The following is a 22,912-nucleotide window of genomic DNA, read 5'->3' as shown; positions in this document are numbered from 1 at the left end:
TCAACAAGTGTGTGGCTTATTCGGCAATTGTTGAAGAAATGTTACAATCACATTGATCAGGAGACACATGCTCGAACATTGTGGGAGAAGGTTGAAAGCTTGTATGCTTCGAGGTCGGGCAATAACAAGTTATTTTTGCTGAAGAAAATGATGGCGCTGAAATATAAAGAAGGAATGTCTATAGCTGACCATGTTAGTGAATTTCAGAGTATGATGAATCAGTTGCTTGGTATGGGTGTCAAATTTGATGACGAGATTTTAGGACTTTGGTTGCTTGCTACTCTACCAGACTCTTGGGAGACCTTTCGAGTCTCACTCATTAATTCTGCCCCACAGGGTATTATTACTTTGGATTTGGCTAAGAGTGGTGTGTTGAATGAAGAGGTTAGAAGAAGATCTCAGGGTTCTACATCACAGTCCGAGGTGTTGGTTATCGAGAACAGGGGGAGAAACAGAGACAAAGATGGAAAGGGTAGAGATAAAAGCCGAAGCAAGTCAAGATCGAGATACAAGAATCTTGAGTGTCATCATTGTGGTAAGAAAGGTCATATCAAGAAATATTGCTTCAAGTGGAAGAAAGAGAACAAAGGTGGTGGTCATAAACACGACCGGAATGACGATGAAAATCCGAGCGTGTTGCTACTGTTACTCGTGAAGATTTGTTAGTTATTTGTGATCAGAATTTGGTCAACCTAGCATGCGATGAGACTAGTTGGGTGATTGATACTGGTGCATCACTTCATGTCACGTCGAGGAAGGAATTCTTCACATCTTATACTCCTGGTGATTTTGGGGTATTGAAGATGGGTAATGATGGTTTGGTTTCGGTTATTGGTATGGGAGATGTTAGCTTGGTAAGTAACAATGGAACAAAGTTAACTCTCAAGGATGTCAGACATGCACCGGATGTCCGTTTGAATTTGATTTCTGCAGGAAAACTTGATGATGAGGGATTCTGTAACACTTTCAGTGAAGGGCAGTGGAAGCTGACTAAAGGCTCCTTGGTTGTGGCTCGAGGAAAGAAGAGCTCAAATTTGTACTTGATGCAAGCTTTGACTTCTCGAGAGACGGTGAATGTGACACTGAATGACAACTCAACTGAGTTGTGGCATAAACGACTCAGTCACATGAGTGAGAAGGGGCTTAGCTGTTTAGCGAAGAAGAATCAACTTTCGGGTTTAAAGAATGCTACACTGAAGAATTGTGCTCATTGTCTAGCAGGAAAGCAGAAAAGAGTTTCATTTAGAAGCCATCCTCCTCATAGGAAATCAGAGTTGCTAGAGTTGGTCCATTCAGATGTTTGTGGTCCGATAAAAGTAAGATCACATGGTGGTGCACTTTACTTTGTGACTTTCATTGATGATTGTTCAAGAAAGCTATGGGTTTACACTTTAAAGTCTAAAATCAAGTCTTTGAGGTGTTTAAACAGTTTCAAGCATCAGTTGAAAGGGAAACTGGGAAGAAGTTGAAGTGCATTCGTACTGATAATGGTGGCGAGTACACAGGGTCGTTTCATGAGTATTGTCTGCGACAGGGAATCAGACATCAGAGAACACCACCAAACACTCCACAGTTAAATGGGTTAGCTGAAAGAATGAACCGAACATTGATTGAGAGAGTCAGATGTTTGTTGTCAGATGCAAAGTTACCAAGATCGTTTTGGGCTGAACTTTGAATACAGTGACACATGTGATAAATCTGTCTCCTAGTGTTCCTTTGAAAGGTGATGTGCCAGATAGAGTTTGGTTTGGTAAAGACGTGTCATATGATCACCTACGTGTGTTTGGTTGTAAAGTATTTGTTCATGTTCCAAAGGATGAAAGATCCAAGTTGGATGCCAAGGCTCGACAATGCATTTTTATTGGTTATGGTCTAGATGGTGAGTTTGGTTATAGACTCTATGATCCAGTTCAGAAGAAACTCGTGAGAAGCAGAGATGTTGTCTTCATTGAGGATCAGACCATTGATGACATTGATAAGACGGAGAAAGTGGATTCACAAGGTAGTGGTGACTTGATCGATGTGAATCCGTTTCCCCTAGACTCTTCACCAGATCCTATCCAGGATGATGTGCATGGTGATGTTAGTGGTGACCATCAGACTATAGGTGACTTTGATACTCCCATGGATGATGTTGTGAATGATCAACAACAAGCACCTATAGCTCCACCAGCAGTTCCACTTCGAAGGTCTTCTAGAGATCGACGATCTTCTGTCAGGTATTCTCCTGATGATATGTTCTTTTGACTGACGGGGGAGAACCTGAATGTTATGAAGAGGCTATGGAGAGTGAATGCAAAGATCAGTGGGTTGAAGCGATGAAAGGCGAACTTCAATCATTGCATGAGAACCATACTTTTGAATTGGTGAAACTGCCTAAGGGCAAAAGAGCTTTGAAGAATCGGTGGGTTTACAGGTTGAAGCAAGAAGAGAAGTCTTCATCTCCACGATACAAAGCTAGATTGGTCGTCAAGGGTTATACTCAGAAAAAGGGGGTTGATTTTGAAGAAATATTTTCTCCGGTTGTGAAGATGTCCTCTATCAGAACTATACTGAGTTTGGTAGCTTGTTATGACCTAGAGGTTGAACAAATGGATGTGAAAACTGCTTTTCTTCATGGTGACTTGGAAGAAGAGCTTTACATGGAGCAGCCAGAGGGTTTTGTTGCACAAGGGAAAGAGGACTATGTGTGCAGATTGAAGAAGAGCTTGTATGGTTTGAAGCAAGCTCCAAGGCAATGGTACAAGAAGTTTGAGTCTGTTATGGGGGAGCAAGGCTACAAGAAGACTACTTCTGATCATTGTGTGTTTGTTAAGAGATTCTCTGGTGATGATTTTATTATTCTTCTGCTCTATGTTGATGATATGCTTATTGTTGGTCAGAATGCTTCTAGAATTGAGAAGTTGAAACAAGAGTTGAGTAAATCCTTTGCAATGAAGGATTTGGGGCCAGCAAAGCAAATTCTTGGCATAAGACTGACACGTGATAGAAAGGCCAAGAAATTATGGTTATCACAAGAGAGGTACATTGAGAAAGTACTTCAAAGGTTTAGTATGGACAAAGCTAAAACGGTGAATACTCCATTTGCTATGCACTTTAGATTGAGTGTTAAGCATAGTCCTTCCACAGAAAAGGAGAAGGAAGAGATGCAGAAAATTCCTTACTCTTCAGCCGTGGGTAGTTTGATGTACGCAATGGTTTGCACGAGACCAGACTTGGCTTATGCCGTTGGTACAGTTAGTCGGTTTCTTTCTAATCCAGGCAGAGAGCATTGGAATGCAGTGAAGTGGATTATGAGATATCTTCGTGGCACTTCCAACATGAAACTTTGTTTCGGCAATGAGAAACCTGTTCTTGTTGGGTGTACAGATTCAGACATGGCCGGAGACATTGACTCGAGGAGATCTACTTCAGGTTACTTAATCACTTATGCAGGGGGAGCTGTGGCATGGCAATCGAGACTGCAAAAGTGTGTTGCATTGTCCACCACCGAATCAGAGTTCATTGCAGCAACCGAAGCGTGTAAGGAGATGCTTTGGATGAAGAAGTTTGTGCATGAGCTTGGTTTTACTCAGGAGAAGTATGTCCTGTACTGTGATAGCCAGAGTGCTATTCATCTTGGTAAGAACTCAACTTTTCATGCTAGATCTAAGCATATTGATGTGAGGTACCATTGGATACGAGATGTTCTTGAAGCTAAGCTGTTAGAGCTTGAGAAGATACACACTAATGATAATGGTGCTGATATGTTGACGAAGGCCTTACCAAGAGGAAAGTTTGAAGCATGTTGTTTGACCTCCGGCATGGAGGCATTCCCCACATAGTTGGAGGGGGAGATTTGTTGGGTATGGGTCCCACTATGTGGGAAACCCATATTTTCTGGCACAAATGTTTTGCCTTCCTTTTTCTTTTGGTTTTGTCAAAAGCCAATTTTTTGGCTTATTAACGGGAGTGGGCAGAAATTTTTCTGCAGAGAGCTAAAGAAAAAATAGAGAGAAAGAGAATAGAAAAAATCAGATTTTCAAGCTTGGTGCAGCAGTGATCAACTCTTCGATCGAAGGTCCATCCGTGGTTCGATTGAGCTGATTTTTGGACAGCAGCTAGGTGATAAGGTGTTCTTGACTTTGTACGGTCGGATTTTTCATCCGAGTCTTGTAGCGTCGGAAATACCCATTTTTCAGCAGCTACGTTTTTGGTGATGTTCTCTCATTTTTCTCTCTTTTGCTAAAGATTACATGTTGTTAGCCTTGTCGGAGTTGAATGCTTGTTGTAGGCTTGATATTGTGATCTTGTAGTTGAACATTTGATGATAGTGGAGCTCTTTATCGGACTCTAAAGTCCCGTGGTTTTTACCCTTAATTTAGAGGGGTTTTTCACGTAAAAATATTGGTGTCTCTATTTATTTTGTTGTGGTTGCATTAGTTGATTTGTGGTTGATTAAGGTTGCTAGAGAACATATCTTGTGCTATTGTGCTTGCCATAATTTTTACAGGAGTTATAAGGAGAGAAAGAACACCGGTTGTGCTTTCGCTTTGTTTCGGTTGTTCGGTTTCTTCCCAACACGGGTATGTGCTGATCCATCATGGATTTAGGGTTTTCTTATCCTCTTTAATTTGTAAGTTGTTCTCACTTCTTTTTTCTTTTTCAATTAGTCGCGTATTTTCATCGACGATACTAAAATTAGGTTTCTCTTTTTGTTGTTAAGGAAATTCAGGAAAAGCGAAATGCGGTTTACTGAGAAGGTTTCCTTTTTTATGCTACTTGGAGTTTCTTATAAATGATTAATTTTCACTTCCCTTAGCTAATATGGATGATAGAAAAAGTAGAAGTGGAATTTCTTCTTTTGCTTGAGTTGTCCTGTCCTTAAATTTCTCAGCAACCAAGCAGAAAGTTGAGGTTTTGAGCTGAAATTGACCGTTAAGAGTTGCTTTTCGGGTAATTTTTAGGTGTTAGGGTTTAGTTTATTATGAAATTACTGCGTATTCTATATGAATATCCATCTCATGATTTATCAAGTGCTTAGATTGAACAAAGTATAGATCGTTGAATTTTCGGTATTCCCACTGTCACTTAATTGAAGGGGTGTTTATGATATGGTTTTAACGAAATCTGATTGTGAGTTTTTCTTCTCCTTTAATTATTACAGGTTTTATAGGGAGTTACATGGCGATTTCAAGACCCATGTTACTTGTTTTCCTATTGCTTATACTCATAATGACCTCCCAGTTTGAGTGGAGACATCAAATTGTCGACTTTGACATGACCCCTATTGTTACTCGGAAGCAGCAACAAATTTCCAGAAGGGAAGAAGCTGTGAAGGAAAAGGTAACAAGTTCTTACATTTTTCTGGTTCGTAAGTGAAATTTTGAACTTTATGTGTTGTTGATAGAAAACAGTTGGATAATGACACTAATTGCTTTCAAATGTACACATTTTATATTGGTGTAATATATGTGTAGTTTTTACTATATGCTTAATTCCAAAACCTTTTTTCTGTATTCATTTTCTTATCAGCTTGCTGATGTTGGTTTATTCTAGTGTAGGAGGTTAGTTCTTGTAAAATATAAAGTTTTTCCATCCCTATTTAGCAATTTCTTTTCTACAACATTGCACTTTGTTTCTTTGAGTTTTATCTTTATATTCAGGATTTATGTTCAAGATCATATGATCCATTATATCCAGACAGTTTACCGATACTTCTTGTTAATGGGCTTTAGCAGCTGTTATAGTAAATAAATTGTTGGAAATATTGCTGATGCTTCTTGTTTTCCTGCTGAGGTCTACATCTTTTCCTCAAGAGAACCTGTTATGTTTAGTGATTAACCTGGCATTTTACACAGGTTTTACCTTCAAAGCTCGACATAGTTGACGTGGGAAGCTTTTCATTGAGGAAAAGCCATAAATGTGACATAGCATGTTCCATTTCTGTTGATAAAATGATTCTTGCTTTTATCTATTGTCGCATCTGTTGGATAGTCTTGATTTCATTTTGAAACTAATTATGGTGTCCTAGTCCCACATATTCACTTATCCATGAATGAGCATTGCTATTTCCTTTACAATATGCTACTGGGAAAAGGCAAGTTATAATGAAGTTATATTTTTGGTATGATACATATCTTTTGCTGGCTATTCTACTTGTGATTAACTTCTAATCTTTCACTTGTTGCAGATCATCTTATCACAAGAGAAGAACATTCAGAGACTTCGGGAACTTGTGCGGAGCCTTCAGCAGCAACTTTTGCAGTGCAAGGGCAATAACAAGACAAATGACACTATAAGCCATTTAACTGAACATGTTCTTGAGCTCGAGAGGCAGCAAATCTTGGAGGACTAGACTATGATATCTCAAAACATATGTTGCGATTGCGGTGTGTTGGTGTTTGTAAAATGCTTGTTTACCCATGCAAGTGCAAGTTTGAAGTTGTAAGTTATATGGCTTCTTTCAACCCCTCTTATCCTATCCACCTCTTTTAAAATGAAGCATTGAAGCTTTGAACAATATAGATTGTCCATCCTAATTTTTAAATGACTACAGTTCTTTGACTTACCTGCTTTGACGCTAACTAATCATCTGGTGTTATAACATGTTGGAAATTAGGGGAATTTGCATAAGATGTAGTTCCAAACTTAGAACTCTGAACTTAACAGAGAATGGATGTGATTCTTTATGATGCTATGAGCAATTTTCTTAGGGTGTTCCAAATTTATTTTGTCCATTTGCATGAAGCATGATTATAATGCATCTAATCTAATCATTCTCATAAACTCTCATTCACCTATGTAACAATCTGGATGAAGATTAAGAGGACCAAAAATGTGCATTAATTGAGTTCTCTATTGTATCTTTTGGTCGTTTTATTTTATTATATAAACGAAATAGATTAGCAATGATGACCGGATTGCTATTAGTGCATGATAGTAATGCTTGTGACTTTGTTAGCTAAAATTTAATACATTCACATGGAATTTAAACACTGTTTCTTCGTTAGATTCAAATGGGGAGGCTTTCAAACACTGCTTATATTGGTAGACTAATCAACCCGTGGATGGATAGCTATATATCAATTCATGATAGCAACTTATCTCAAACAAATCATCTTACATATCTACCCTCTTCTTTTTCTTTTTTTTTAAAAAAAAAAAGAAAAAGAAAAATTGCATTCAGAAGCCAAGAAAATCATAAGCCACATTTTCATTCAATCAACCTACATTAATGATAATTAATTCCAAGTTTTGAATGTTCAAAGCTAGTCAAAATTCTAATTGGTCCATATTCTTCTCTATTGAAATTAAATATTAACATGGAAAATTTGAATCTATAGCAGGCAATTGAAAATTAAAAGAATAAAGAGAAAAGAAAAATCCTTCAGATAAAGTAATGGTAAGTTTTTTTTTTTGGATTAATTAAAGGGCTTTACGTTGGTACGTAAATATATATATAGAGGATCAAGTTTTCCAAAGTTTGAGTTCAATTAAATTTCATCACATTAAATTAAAATGTAAAAAAAAACTATATTTTGCTCTTTTTATTATTATGAAGAATATTTGTACATTTTTTTTTGCATATATATATATATTATTTTGTGGGTTTACACAATTCTGGAGCATCACTATGAATAACATCAATATTTTTGGAGCTTTACCTAACAATTTTAATTCACCTAATGAAATAAATTAAATCCATATAATTTCAAGGGAGATGACTAAATTCCACTTAAAAGTTTTAGACTAAGGTTTTAAGAAATGGTAGAATTTCGTGATTGCCACATCTTTTTCAATTAATATTATATTTATAAATGTGGGAATCATAGGAAGTTTGATCAGCAAACATACCAAGTTAAATATATATTATCGTTAAAAAAAATAATGAAGAGTAAGTCAAGATCCGATCAAAGAAAATTGAGGTATTAAATCTATATTCTAAAATGCAAATCAAATAGATCAAAATATGAAGAAATAGAAAAAAATGAATTTTTAAATATTTTTCAATCAGAGTTAAAATTTGGTTAGTGAGGACATCAATTCAATAGAAAAACTTAGTTTGGAAATTAATATTATTTTAAAAAGGATCATCTGTAAAATTAAAGCATGAAATTATAGTAGTAGTAGGTTTGTTTAATCCAGTAGCTGAAATTGAAGTTGGAAATGGTGATAAAGGCATTGCAAAATCAATATAAAGTTGGAAATTATTATTGCAATGAAAATTACTGAAACCAGCTCCTCCGGTCCTTATTTAAGGCAATATTTAGTGTCTCCCAACCAAACATCTCTGCCCTTTTCTATTTTTTGAAATGTTTTTTTCTTTATTAATTTAATTCATGGAACCAATTCACAATCTTCGTCACCCAACTATTCTATATTTTTTTCTCCTTTTGACTCTGTGTTACTTCGTATAATAATCTTTAGATTTAGTATTTTACTATTCAGTTTACATTTATTGAAATTTTTTAATATAAAATATATCTTCATAATAATATTTATTATTTTTTAAATAAATAATAATAGTTTTAACTTAAATTGGTATACGATAAATTAGGACAAATTTTAAACTATTCATTTGAATCTTCTTATTGTACCATTTAAGTTACAAATTTGTTTCTAACTATTCCAAAGTTTTCAGTTAAATCACTAAATTATTTGAAATTTTTTATTTAAGTTATTGGATTGTGAAGTTTTTTTTTTCTTCTTTTTAACTTAGGGTAGCAGACTTCAAGCGACGATTTGATGACTCGTACAGTAGATCAATCCCAATCAATTAGCAAAAAAACATACTTTAAATCTAAATGACTCTAATAGTAAATATCAAAAATCAAAGAAAAAAATTGTTTGAATTTTAAGTCGTATATTCGTGAAATTCAAAGCTTTCTCATGAAAAAGAAAAAGAGTTGTGTAAAAAGAGAAGAACAACTTTTGATTGGTGCAAACAATATAAATAAAAATGACCATATGATAACGACTTTAACAACTTAATAACTTAAAAAAATTAAATAATTCAATGACTTTATAAAATTCAACAACAAAAACATAAATTTACTTTTTATTTTTTATTCTGTAACATATTCATCATATATTTAGGTTTTAAACTCTCCTACCCACGATGAAAATAAGAAATAAAGAAAATCAAATCTGATGTCTGGCTATCATCATCCCCGAAAATCATTGCATATGTCAAGGTCTAAACTCTATAACTAAAGAGCGGTCCCAAAATCAATCTGCTCGACAAACCCAAACTTCATTTAAAAATTGATGTTATATTATTGGACTAGTTTCCAGGGAATCCAAATCCCAACCTTCATTTTCTTTCACTTCCCCTATCCCATATTTTTAGCTGAATCCATCCTTGTTTCTAAACCCTTCAATTTGTTATCTACAATTTTCCAAAAGGTGAATTTATATTTATGCTTTGTTCCGTTTTTTCTCCATTTCCTTTTTCTTTCTAATTTTCAGACAACTGTTTCATTGATTTCTCAACTGATAGTGTTTCTTTGGATGCGAACAAGTATCAAACAGGTAAAATACACGATTATAATTGCAGGAGATTGAAAACATAATGAGTCGAAGAACCAACACTCCAAAAGTGGATTTAAAGCTCAATTTATCACCACCTAGGTCGGCTAACCAACCAGTTATTGTGTCGCAAAACACATCAGTTTCTTCGTCACGCGGAAGCTCATGTGTGTCTTCGGAGCCGACCGATGACTCGAGGACGATGATGCCATATCCCAGTAGTCCTGAAGGAATGTCGATGGTGCTGGTGGGATGTCCTCGATGTCTCATGTATGTTATGCTATCGGAAGTGGATCCTAACTGCCCCAAGTGCAAGAGCACCGTCTTGCTTGATCTTTTTAGCCAACACAACGCCAAAAAGGCAAGCAACTGAAAGGAAAAAAAAGGTCTACAATTCCTCTTTATTTATCTAGGTTTTTTTTCTTTCTTTCCATAGAACAGGCTATTTTTGTTTATTTGTTTGCTTAGTTTAATTTAAGGTTTTATAATAAAATCATATCTGTATTTTATGTTGAGGATCATAATATAAGATACAGGTACAGTTTATCCAACATATTCTGCCTTAACTGGAGCGTGCTTCAGTTCTTTAGCCAATATCACTTAAGCTTTTACCATTGCACAACATATTCTTACTGTCTTGTTCTATTATGGATATATAATCTTAAAAATTATTGTCATTTCTATAGATGCATTTATCTTGATTCACCCCACCCCACTCCACTTCAATCTAATTTTTACTAGTTATTTTTAATTTTTTAATCTTTTTAAAATCAAATAAATATTTAAACATAACCCTTAAAAACCATTCCATACCCAATGTCCAAAAGAAAAGATCCACTCGACTCTGCCCTGCATCTACTTTTCAAAAAAAAAATCTCCTCCATCCAGACTGAGACAGTTTGAAATCCACGAGAGATTTAGATTTTCTCATCCTTACGTGCAATATATATGTATGAGTTTGTGGTATAATGAAAAAAAATTGTTGAAATGAAGTCTTAAATGATATCTAAAAATATAAAAATTTAATTAAAATCAAATTATTTGATCAAATCTAATCAATTTAGTTAATTATTCAATTATTGAAATTAATTCAGTTAGAAATCAATAGAAAGAATTTTAAAATTCCAATTATCAATTAATTTAACTAAAAAATAATTAATTAACTTAACCAAAAATGTTAATAATAAACATTACATATGTACAGAAGTTGGATGGAACAAAAAGAAGAAGAAGCTTAAATCCAATTTATATGTGAGAGTGCATATGACGCTTAAAACTAAAAGACCTTTAACATTATCATTTTAGTTTAGTTAAATTGACCGAACCCAACTTAATTCGCTTAAGGGAATTATTTTTTTAAAGAAGTTCAATTTAAATACTCGTATTAACATTAGGTCTTAAGTTTGATTTTTATATACCATAATCCCTCTTTTATAAAAAATATATATATATATTTTAATTTAAATTTCTATTTTCGTTACCATTGAAATCCAAGGGTTAAAAAAAATTAAAATTATGTTATTTTTTAAATTTTAATTAAAGAACAATTTTTATCTTTCCCTCATCCTTATTGTTTCTCTCGCAATTACTAACCTTAATTTCATCCTGAGGAAATTCATTTTAATTGTTATATGTTGTTATTTAATATATTTAATGATTAGATTATTAATTGGGACTGTATTTTTTAATTAGTTTAGTTATTTTATTTATAGTAAATAAATTCATATATTAGAGAAATAATAAATTATTTGAATGATGATTATCCATTTATTCTTTTATTACTTTTTATGTTAATTATTTGTACATTAATATTTTTAATTTAACAAACGTTAAAAGAGTTTCGAAAAATGGCAATGACGCTGCTACAATTAGATAGATCAAATAATACACAATTTAACTATTAAGAGCCACTATTGAATATTGAAAATCATATATTTTTTTGCTGAATAGCTTGAACAAGGAAGAAAACATCGTATGGGAATTCAAAATGGGCTTAAAAACATCCAAATATCAATACATCAACCAGGTTCCATTAAAACAATTGAAGTAACGTAATGATTACTTAAAAGAAAATTGTGCCTCAAATATTGAAGTACAAACAAAATCACGTTAGAGTGCCTCTAAAATATTTTACTACAGTTGAGGGGCATGGCTGAATATATCGAATTGTGGGGCCATAATATTTTTATACCTAGACACTGTCGTCTCTTCAGAAAGAATAAAGCAGATTGTTGGTCCTAGGTAAAAACATCCACTCATAAATAAAAAAATCAGCAGCGAATGCATTTATCAACACCATGCCAGAATGCAAGGCCTACCATGGCGTACCCAATAAATATAAGCGACCTATTTCACTTTAAAATATTATTCACTACAATATACTTATTGAACATATCACAATGTGATAAGAAAACAAAGCAATGGACATCTGGTTCCAAGATATCTCATATATCAACTATTTCTCGGTGAAAATACAATGGTTGGATAACATTGAAATTTACTCCACTAGTGTTTTTATTAACTTAAAAGCAATTTTTGTAATCTTTAAAGGAAAATTTTCTGGTAAAATCCAAACAACATCCATAACTTTTTTATATTGATATAAAGTTCGAAAATCTGACATCACTACTACCTTAATCTTCCTATTAAAAAACTTAATCTGAAAAAAAAACACATTATTTTCCTTACTCTTGAGAGAGTGATTGGAATCCTTTAATTTCCAACTAAAAGAAAACTTAAACAACTAATACATTCTGAAAATTTAAATGATATTTGAATCTAACCTTCTATTTTCAGCATGAAATTCATCCAAACCAGCAGCAATCTTGTTGATTATATTCCTTCTAATAAACCCAAACGAAGCATGGATTTAAGATTTCATCTCATCCCCAATGTGTCAAAAACACCGATTTCCCTTGGAATTTGATTCAAGTGGCTGCAAATAAACTAAAATTTCTTTTATGTTGGTCAACGGAATCTCGGTTGCTTGAACCGTTAATCTTTTTGGGTAAGGGTTGGAATTTTTCAACCTTCGACAACTAAACTCTCTCGACATATTACTCGATGGAATCAATAAATCTTTCAATGATGTGCACGAAATAAATGACTTTTTTTTTATGGGATCAATAAATCTTTCAATGATATGTATGACGAAACGATTGGTTTTTTTCTAGATCGAATCGATGAATCTTTTGATGATTTGTATAAAATAAATGACAACCCTAAATCAGAAGGAAGACACATGCTGTAATTTGATTTCTTCCTTAAAAAGCTATTGGATTAGGATTTTGCTTCTGTAGCTCTTTACACCCAAACCGATTTAGATTGAAACTTTTTAAAGTGAATGCTGTGAAACTTGATGATTATTATAGTGATTATTAAGAGAAAATTCAATAAAATCTTTTTATGATTTTAAGTATATTCATAAGAGATTTTCTAGATGACGTCTATCGGTTAAAGACTCTGAATTCTAGTGTTTTAAATTTCCTTGTAATCTGATAAAATCTTTTAATTTAGGAATATAAAATATTTTAATTCATTATGTGTATAAAAAAAGTTCAATTAATTAATTATGTATATCTATTGGGAGTACTGCAATTTTATGTAATTTAATTTCTTTAAATAGTAATTATTTATTAATGCTTATATATATTTATATATAAAAATAATTACTTTTAATTTTTTTTTCCAAATTACGTCCTCTAACAAATAAAAACACATTTTATTAAATCGGTTTAACGAAATAAAAAAACAGAATTATAGAATTTAACTTTTAAAATAATGTAACAAATTCATTAAAAAAAGCTTAAGTTAATTAACCAATTGGATTTCACTTTCTTAGTTGTAACAGTAAGAACCCAAATTTTTTTTTTTCAAAAAAAGAAAAGTAATTACAAAATAATTCTTCATATAAATATATTTATTTTTTGATTAATAATATATTATGGTACAGTCAGCAAATCCCATAGCTTTATAATAAAATACACTCATCCCTAAAAAATACTTATGAGATTAATATTAAAAAAGAATTCATTCCAAAATAATGCTTAAAATTGTCTTCAATTGTTGTAATATTAAATTATATTTTAATAAAATAAAAATTAAATATTTTTTGAAAGTATAAAAATTAAATATTTTAAACTTATATTTAATTTGATTATATATTAACTCTGAAGTGAATTAATTAAGTTGTTTTTATCCAAAAATAAAGTAATTCTAAGTATTTAAAACTTCAATTAAAAATTAAATGATATTTGTTTAAACAATAAATGATAATTCTGTTGAAATTTATCCTTATTTGATTTTTTAACAATACAAAAAGATTAAATTAATATATTTAATAGTGAAGCGGTTAATTTAATTCGATGACTATAATAAAGTGACCTTTCATATATATTCACCTTTTAAATAGGTAAGAACACCTTTTCAACCCCTCCCAATTTTGATATCCAAAAATTTAGTTTATGTTCTCAAATTAGAAAATAAGCAACCATAGATAATTAATTACGCATTAATGCTTTCCACCAATTGTTTTGATTGATATAATAACAACTTTCCCCTTAATATTTTTATATATTGTGTAAATGTTACAAACTGAATTTATTAAATTAAAACCAAATTAATAGAATATGTAAATTTTGAGGGCTAAACAATAAAAGTTATGTACAATTGACGAAACATATTAACATTGTGATTAATTCTTTTTACTTTCAAAATTGGTATGGACTAAATTGATCTAACTTTTTTTCCAGAGGGACTAATTTAGTCAATATCAGAATTGATAGGAGCAGGTTCTTTTACCCTTTTAAATATTATATAGGTAGATTAAGAAATGAAACTCCCGGCTAGCTTTAGGATCCAAAGTTGCCCCGTCTCTGCAGAAAAAGCCGGCGGCAAGGTCGCTGCTCCCCCGCACTCTCGGTTTCAGGTGACGACGTGGAGAGAGATTTCCCGGCAAGCTAGGAAGAACAAATCACTCAAGGATGTGAGATTCACCTGACTTTCTTTTTCCCCCTATTTCATTAGAGCTATATCTATAACTTAACAGACTTTTGTATCTTTTACTTTCTCTTCAAAGATTGAGGAGCAACATAAGAAAGCGCTAGAGGAAGACCCCTTGGTGTTTGATTACGATGGAGTTTAGATGAGATGACAAAGAAGGTTGTTCGTCCCCGCATTCAAGATCGCGAGGAGCGAAAGGTAATTTTTCTAACAAATTTGAAATTTCCCTCTAGTTTCTAGGATTATTCGGTTGTAATAACCTTAATTATTACGTTTATTTACTTGACTTTTTATGTAAATCTTTATACCAACATAACAGACATAAATTTGTACAAATAATTGCTTAAAATATAATGTAGGATTGATTAATCACTGATGAGAACGCTTACTACTATTGCAGCCAAAATATTTTCATAATTTAGTTAAAAAAGTGGAGCAACGAAAGTGGGAGCAGGAGATAGTGTATGAGAGGAAGCCTGTGAAAGAGAAAAGTAAAGAGGATCACCTTTATGCAGAAAAGATAAGTTTGTGACCAGTGCCTACAAGAAAAAACTTGCTGAGCAGGCTAAATGGATGGAAGAGGAGCGCTTACCTCAACTTCGAGAGGAGAAATTTGATGTAAGTTGAGCCTTTCCTTCAGCTTCATCTAATGTTACTTGTCACTTCTAGATCTGGGTACTGAATTGTTAACAAATTTGGCGGTGTGTAGCATAACTGTTGTAGTTCTAGATCTGTCGATTCATGCGTATTGCATTAATAAGTTATTTTAGGTGCTTTTGCTAATGGGCGTATATCTTTGAAACAGAAGCTTCAGGACTAGTTTTTTTCTTTTTTGGCATCTTATTTTCACAGTAGTTTCCAATGATCTAGAAAAGTTCTACCTGATGATATTTTGACACCAATTGATAAGCTAAATAATTGCTGAAGTGATAAACTGTTTTAAATCTCATTTTCCTCTTGTAAGTGATAAACTGTTTAAATCTCATTTTCCTCATATAAGTGATAAACTGTTTAAATCTCATTTTCCTCTTATAAGTGATATGCTGTTTTACATTTCATTTTCCTCTCATAAGCATCCTGAGCAAGTGCCCGACTGTTCTGAGAGTTACAGGTTTGAAGCTTATTCCTTTCTATGGAACAGATATAGCTTTAATTTGGTTTTTCTTTTCCAGATCATATAATGGTGTTACTCTGACTTTGCTAGGGTAATATCATTTTTAGGAAATTGTTTTTCTCTTGTAGTTAGTGCAACTTGAATGTTCATTAATCAGACAGGTATCCTACCGTCCATATGTTTAGTGAGTGTGAATTGCAATATTTACTGGAATTCATGGTTTAGATTCTTTGTTCTTCCTTTATGATCAAGAAAGGTGGATTCAGGTTTCTTTACAGGTCTAGTGTTCTTGAACATTGCTAGCCATGTGATGCTTTCCTTCTACTTCTCTGTCATATTGTTTCTCCATACATCCGTGACTACGAAGAAAATAGATTCCCTCATGCCAGCATTTACCTCATTCTATACTCGCATTTCAAGTGTTCCTCTTTCAATGCATGTCAAAATCTGAAACCTTTTATAGTACTTACCACACTTTAGATGTTATTTTGTTTGCCTACGTGTGTGTTTAATTTTATCGTTCATATATTTGTTACATCTTGCTAGTATCACTGTTTACCTTGGTTCAACTCCAATCTAACTGTTTTAATCTTCACCTTTTTACCTCTTACATGCCAGTGCTGGTTTTCTATCATATATTACCATAAATTCATCTGGTAAAATATTAGAGCCTTTATTCATTCAAATTGCTTTCTTTGCTAGGGCCATCGAATTAGTTAGGTTGAAAAACTTTTTCCATTATTGTATATATTTTTATGCTGGTATATTTTATTGTAACATTGAACTAACATTAATTGATGTTTAAAGAGTGAATTTCAAGACTTTCTTTAGACACGTTTAACTTATTTTGTTAATTTAGAACAAGCAAAAATGCAGTCAGCATTAGCTTAAAGGGTTAATGTCTTTTTTCTTTTTTTCTTTTTTAATTTTTAACTTGAAGTTCGTGAGTGAAAATGTTGTTCATGTGCATCCACCGGTTAGAATGCTAATTCTTTAAAGGATAATAAAGTTCGCAGTTTTCACAGTTGACTCAATGAAAGAAATCAAAGCTTGATCCACATGATTTACATTTTGGCCCTTGTGTCTGTGTATAAATAATAATAATTAAAAGAGTGTTTGTTCTTTGGCATCAATGATTTTTGTAATATTCATTTTTCTTGGTTCTAGTTGTGGTTGATTTGGTACAGCTCCTCGATTACTGATGTTTTAACTTGCCTGATTGATGGTCATTTTGTTGTTTTAAAGGTTACCAGGAAGAGGGACTTGAGTGATTTTTACTTCAACCTTGGTAAAAATGGTTGCATTTGGGGCGAATGAGGCCATGCAAAGGAAACCAGAAATTAATACTCAATTAAGGAAGAGTGAGAAGAGAGATGAGAAGGAGATAGATGTGTCCAACAGTGTTGAGCCGTTGCCTGACTCAAATGCTCTGGAGTCTTCTAGGATGACTGATTGGAACCAGGATGAAACAAGTTGTCCACAAAACCATGAGTCCCGCTTCTAAGATTCTAGGCCAAATATTACCATTGATACACTTCCGGACACAGCAGTGCAAGAAATCCCTTTGGAGAAACAAATATCAGTTGATCAACCCAAGCGTGACCCTCATAAAAGAGGTGAAGATGCAGTTACTGCAGGTAGAGAACGTTTTCTACCACGCAAGAGGGCTAAACAGCAATGATCTGGTTAGTTACCTCTCTCCAAAGATGGGTTTACAAGGAGTCAAATTACATTGGGAAGAGACTAAAATCCCAAGACTTCAATCCTTGTTGCTGCTGTTTGTATATTACATATTTAGAAACAAGTTCAAGAAAACTTCCCATTTTATCTAATTCCTTCTTATACAAAGCGAAAATTGGATTGTAAATGTCAAAGTTGGAATTTTGGCGTAATTTAAGGTGATTATATCAACTAATTGGGTTGGTGCCATCTTAATTTTAGTTAGGAAAAAAGAAGATTTTAATTTATGACAAGGCTCCAAGTTGAGGCTTATTTGGGGGATAGTGGCTAGATTTTGTGATTTGTGTATTTACAGGTGGTTTGTTAACGATTTAATTATGGTATTTAAAATTTAAAGTAATGGTATATATTATGATAACATAACATGTTCTTCTTAATTATAGTCATATTAGTGTCGTATAAATATTTCGTCTTATATTTAAGGAAGTGACAAATATAAGTTCCCAGTCTGGATTTCGTTCTATAACCACGTGCTTGGGTTGCACACAATATTTGTACATGTATTTATATACACAGAGGTCGAGAGTGAATAAAAAGACAGCTAAAGCCAGCGTGACATTCTTCACAAGATTGTTCTGAGCTTTCAATTTCGCTATCACTTGCCGCAGCACATGCACCCATGATATTCAATGCACTGTTCTTCCACGGTTCCTATTTCATCAAACTCGCACATAGTTGAGCCAAAATTTAACACCCAAACCTAACGCCATCAAGCTTTCTTATATTATTAAAAGCCATCTCATCTCATCTCATCTCATCTCATCTCATCTCATCTGATCTCATCTCTCCCTCCAATAAAAGAATCTTCAACAATAATCTCTCTTTTTTGCTGCCAAAAAAGAAAAAACAAGTAAACCATGTCTTCTCGTGTCCTCTGCTTCGTATTTCTTTTGCTCTGTATTTTCCCCGCCATCGCCTTTGCTTTGCATTTACCACTAACACTCACACATTTCGATGCCAATGACCCATCTCGAGATCCGTACCAGATCCTCAGCTACCTTGCCTCTTCCTCTTTAGCCAGAGCCCATCACCTCAAAAACCCCCAAATCACCGCCACTGCCACCAGCGACGCCACCACCACCTCCCCACTCTTTTCCCACAGCTATGGAGGCTACTCCATTTCTCTCAGCTTTGGCACTCCACCTCAAATCCTCCCTTTCGTCATGGACACCGGCAGTGACTTCGTTTGGTTCCCTTGTACCCATCGCTATGTCTGCAAAAACTGCTCCTTTTCTCCTTCCTCAGACCAAAACGTTACTATCCCCTCTTTCATCCCTAAACTATCTTCATCTTCCAGACTCGTCGGCTGCCGAAACCCCAAGTGTTCATGGGTCCACCACACCAACAAAACCCAATGCGATGAATGCCGAAACAGCCTTACCCCCCAAAACTGCACTCAAGCCTGTCCCCCTTACTTCCTCCTCTATGGCTCGGGAACCACTGCCGGGGTTGTATTATCGGAAACCCTGAATCTCGGTGATAGAACTGTGTCCAATTTCTTAGTCGGATGCTCTATTTTCTCTTCCCGACAACCCGCCGGCATTGCCGGCTTCGGCCGTGGCCTTCCTTCTTTGCCTACTCAACTTAAGCTACACAAATTCTCTTACTGTCTCATCTCTCGCCGCTTCGATGACTCTCCTAGTAGCAGCACTTTGATACTTGATAGCACCTCCGATTTGGATCGGAAAACCAATGGTTTAATCTACACACCGTTTATTAAAAACCCCATTGTCCGTGGCAAAGAAGCTTTCCAAGTTTATTACTACGTTGGTTTAAGGAAGATAACAGTAGGTGGGCGCCGTGTTAAGGTTCCCCACAAGTTTCTCTCGCCTGGAAAAAATGGTAATGGTGGCACCATCGTGGATTCTGGTTCGGCTTTCACGTTCATGGCTCGTGAGATATTCGAGCCCTTAGCTGTAGAATTTGTGAAGCAAGTTAAGAACTACAGTAGAGCTCGTGATGTTGAGGTATTAACAGGGTTGAGGCCTTGTTTCGATGTGAAGGATATGGGGAAACCGGTGGAGTTACCCGAGTTGAGGTTGCATTTCAAAGGCGGTGCTGAGATAGCACTGCCGCTGGAGAATTATTTCGCGGTGGTTGGAGAAGGGATGGCGTGCTTGACGGTGGTGACAGATGGCGGTGTCGGTGGAGGAAAGGCTGTAGTGGGGCATAGCGGACCAGCTATAGTATTGGGGAGTTTTCAGATGCAGAATTATTACGTGGAATATGATTTGAGGAACCAAAGATTAGGGTTAAAACCACAGTTATGTATATAGTAAAACAAATCATCTATAAGTTTGATCTTTAAATGTATTTTCTTTTTCTTTTTTTCAATTTTTGGGAATGGCGGTGGGGGGAAGTAAAACTGAGAGAATAATTGTTTGTTTCTTGGGAAAATGGGGGAAGAAAATTAGAGTTGGGGAATATTTTACATTTCAACTATGTTCTTTTGTCCTTTTTTACTTATCTTCATATCATAATAATGTTGAGAGTGTAGGATACATGATAGCTAATTATTGTAAGTGGTTCATTTTTAAATAAAGGCTCTTTGATGTTGAAATGATAAAAGATGGCTCATAGTCTGTGTTGGGTCCGATTCATCATTTTTCATTCATTACTTTTTCTAACGTACTAATTATTACGGGTAAAATACAAAAAAAAAAATCACCTCTTTTTCTAAAATTATAGGATTAGATCAAAATAACAAAAAAAGTTTTTACTTAAAAACTGTTTCGAGCGGATTTGTAGGAAAATATTTTTAATTAAAAGTGTTTTTCAGAATGACTTCTCCACTTAACCCCTACTAATGACTACTTTTTTCTTAGATAAACCCTTAATTCCATTCATTTTTCCATTCCATTCCATCTCAACTCATATCTCTCTCTCTTTCTCTCTCTCTCCCTCTCCCTCTCCCTCTCTCTCTCCCCCTCTCTCTCTATCTCCACTTAACCCCTACTAATGACTACTGTTTTTCTTATATAAACCATTTTTCCATTCCATCTCAACTCATCTCTCTCTCCCTCTCTCTCTCCCTCTCCCCCTCTCTCCTCTCTCTTCCTCTCTCTCCCCATTTCTCCCTCTCTCTCTCTCCCTCTCCCTCTCACTCTCTCCCTCTCTATCCCTCTCTCTTTCCTCCTCTCCCTCTCTCACTCTCTCTCCCCCATCTGTCTCTCCACTTAACCCCTACTAATGACTACTTTTTTTCTTATATGAACCCTTAATTCAATTCATTTTTCCATTCCATCTCAACTCATATCTCTCTCTCTCCCCCCTCTCTCTATCCATTTAACCCCTACTAATGACTACTTTTTTTTTCTTATATAAACCATTTTTCCATTCCATCTCAACTCATATCTCTCCCTCCCTATCTCCCTCTTTCTCCCTATCTCCCTCTCTCTCTCTCCCTCTCTCTCTCTCTCTCCCTCCTTCCCTCCCTCCCTCCCTCCTTCTCTCCCTCCCTCCTTACCCCATCTCCCCCTTCTCTCTCTCTCCCTCCCCCATTTCCCCCCTCTCTCCCTCTTCCTCTCCCTCCATCCCTCCCTCTCTCTCTCTCTCTCTCTATCTCTCTCTCCCTTTCCCTCTCTCTCCCTCCCCCTCTCTCTTTCTCTCTCTCTTTTCTTCTCTCTCTCTCCCTCTCTCTCTCCCTTCTTCTTTCTCTCTCCCTCTCTCTCTCTCTCTCAAATCTCTTTTATTTCCCTCTTAATTTCTCACTCAATTTTTATTCCTCCTTCAACTCTCTTTTTTTTTAATTAAAATTGTATTAAGATTTTAAATTATTTTTATTACAAATTATTTCGTATTTATTGAAATTAATAATGACAAAATCTCTAATTCATTTGGATAACAAATACATTTTGGTTGATCAATTACAAATAATAAGAATTTTTTTATTACATTTAATTTAATTTAATTTAAATATTTTCTTATTATACTAAAATTGAATATTTTGTATTTTTTTGTACATAGTCGAAAGATCGAATTTTGGAAACGTATATTCGTAATCTACCTACTCCTCCATTGTCCTTAATTGAATAATACTTGAGAGATGTGAGATTTTTGCAGGTGACCCTTATGGGTAGGGGGTGTAAATTGGAACCCACACTTGTAAGCGCGTTGTTGGAAAGGTAGAGACCCAAGACACACATTCCATCTTCTATGCGACGAGTGTACTATTACACTCGAAAATGTGCAATTACAACTCGGGTTACTGGTGGATGGGCCGATAGTGATTGGTCAGTCGTCGCACCCGATTGAAGTGATGTATGCAAGCAACTTTTAGGGAGGGTTTCAGACACGATTTATGGAGCCAAGATAGATATGAATTGGTTGAAAAGAAATTTGTTGGTGGGCTCAATGTGGAATTGAGTGAAATTGAAAAAAAAAACACGTTCGGGCGTACATCATTATGATCATCGAGGGTCTCCTAATGCCTGATAAATCATGAAATCTTATCCATTTGAGGTGGTTGCTAAAGCTGATCGGGGATTTCCCTACCAATATTCTAAAAACGCTTCTAGCTAGAAGCACTTTTCTTTTTCGGCCTAATCTCGTAATTTTTCAAAAAAATTGGCCCAATCCGATCATTTTTCTTAAAATCGGTATTTTTGATAATTTTACTCAATTATTACATTTTATAAAAATAATCTTAAAATTAATTAATTACGAAAATAACCTTAAAAATTATATATGAAAATGACTCATTTGCTACTATGGAAGCCAGTGCTTGACCAATCAGTGGCACCGCCCCATTTCCCTCTAATCATTACACAATTATCATTTAAAAAAAAGATTTTTTTGGTTTCACCCATGTATTTTTTTAAAAAAAATTCTATCAGTGATAATAAAAGGAAAAAAAATTGTGCCACCGTCGTGTCAAGCAGTATTGATGGTTGTCAGAGAATTTTTTTAATGGGGGATGTCGATGTGTTAGGCGACACCAGAGATTTTGTTTAAAAAATATAATTTTCTAGTTGTTACCGCCATGCTATCAAGCGACATCGGAGGCAGAATGTCAAGAAAAAATTCATGGGTGTGGCCAGTGTGTCAGGCGACACCAGTGTTTTTTTGGGGAAAAAATATTTTTACAGAGACTGGAAAAAATTATTAGCGATGTCGCTGTTGTGTCATGCGGCACCGGTGGTCCCGCCACCCAAAATATATAAACCCAACTCAACCAAAAGATTGTATCTGTTGATGTTTTGGATTTTGTTGAAGTTTTTTATTTTATTTAAGAGAGAAATTAAAAAAAAAAGGAAGAAGAAGGAAGATATGTGTTTAATAGGAAGGGAAAAAACAAAGAAGAAGAATTGTGCAAGTTTTTCAAAAATCAGATTGGAGTTTATAATGTTAGTTTGTATGTATTTGTATGTAATTATATTTGTTTTAGTAGGAGCTACTATTTTCTTAAAATAAAAGCTATTTATGATGAAGGTGCGGATGAGGGTGAAAATGTACATGCCCCTTCGATCGATAACTCAAGTCGTGGCATTGTCATACGCAATGACCTTGGGACCCATATATTGAGTGTAGATCTCGATGCGGCGCATC

At 34.4% G+C, this 22,912-nt stretch overlaps 2 protein-coding genes, 1 long non-coding RNA gene and 1 pseudogene across 8 annotated transcripts; all 4 read left to right on the top strand.

The window, feature by feature from the left end:
• Positions 1-4,429: 4,429 nt before the first annotated feature.
• Positions 4,430-6,550, top strand: LOC107959216 (uncharacterized). 5 transcript variants are annotated; one of them, XM_016895212.2, is made up of 4 exons: positions 4,430-4,615; positions 4,706-4,935; positions 5,147-5,325; positions 6,173-6,550. In XM_016895212.2, exons 3-4 carry the CDS (start codon positions 5,164-5,166, stop codon positions 6,335-6,337), a joined length of 327 nt encoding a protein of 108 aa, XP_016750701.2. In that variant the 5' UTR covers positions 4,430-4,615; positions 4,706-4,935; positions 5,147-5,163; the 3' UTR covers positions 6,338-6,550. The 5 variants fall into 5 exon arrangements, with proteins under 5 accessions (XP_016750701.2, XP_040969065.1, XP_040969064.1 ...); XM_041113130.1 differs by having other exon boundaries at positions 4,443-4,615; positions 4,706-4,742; XM_041113131.1 differs by lacking the exon at positions 4,706-4,935 and having other exon boundaries at positions 4,442-4,615.
• Positions 6,551-9,056: 2,506 nt separating this feature from the next.
• Positions 9,057-10,061, top strand: LOC107961377 (uncharacterized). Of its 2 annotated transcripts, none has more exons than XR_001701276.2 (2): positions 9,057-9,387; positions 9,514-10,061. It is a non-coding gene; the product is annotated as an uncharacterized lncRNA (long non-coding RNA). The 2 variants fall into 2 exon arrangements; XR_005927006.1 differs by having other exon boundaries at positions 9,069-9,387; positions 9,504-10,061.
• A 4,280-nt stretch (positions 10,062-14,341) lies between these two features.
• LOC107960841 (nuclear speckle splicing regulatory protein 1-like) lies at positions 14,342-17,617 on the top strand (annotated as a pseudogene).
• Positions 17,618-17,761: 144 nt separating this feature from the next.
• Positions 17,762-19,878, top strand: LOC107959217 (probable aspartyl protease At4g16563). Its single transcript, XM_016895218.2, has one exon. It carries the CDS (start codon positions 18,223-18,225, stop codon positions 19,639-19,641), a length of 1,419 nt encoding a protein of 472 aa, XP_016750707.2. The 5' UTR covers positions 17,762-18,222; the 3' UTR covers positions 19,642-19,878.
• The last annotated feature ends 3,034 nt before the right edge of the window (positions 19,879-22,912 follow it).

This window comes from Gossypium hirsutum, chromosome A05 (genome assembly GCF_007990345.1).
Source record: "Gossypium hirsutum isolate 1008001.06 chromosome A05, Gossypium_hirsutum_v2.1, whole genome shotgun sequence".
NCBI classification, from domain to species: Eukaryota; Viridiplantae; Streptophyta; class Magnoliopsida; order Malvales; family Malvaceae; genus Gossypium; species Gossypium hirsutum.
The sequence above is the reverse complement of the archived record's forward strand: the minus strand, read 5'-3'. Positions and strand labels throughout refer to the sequence as shown.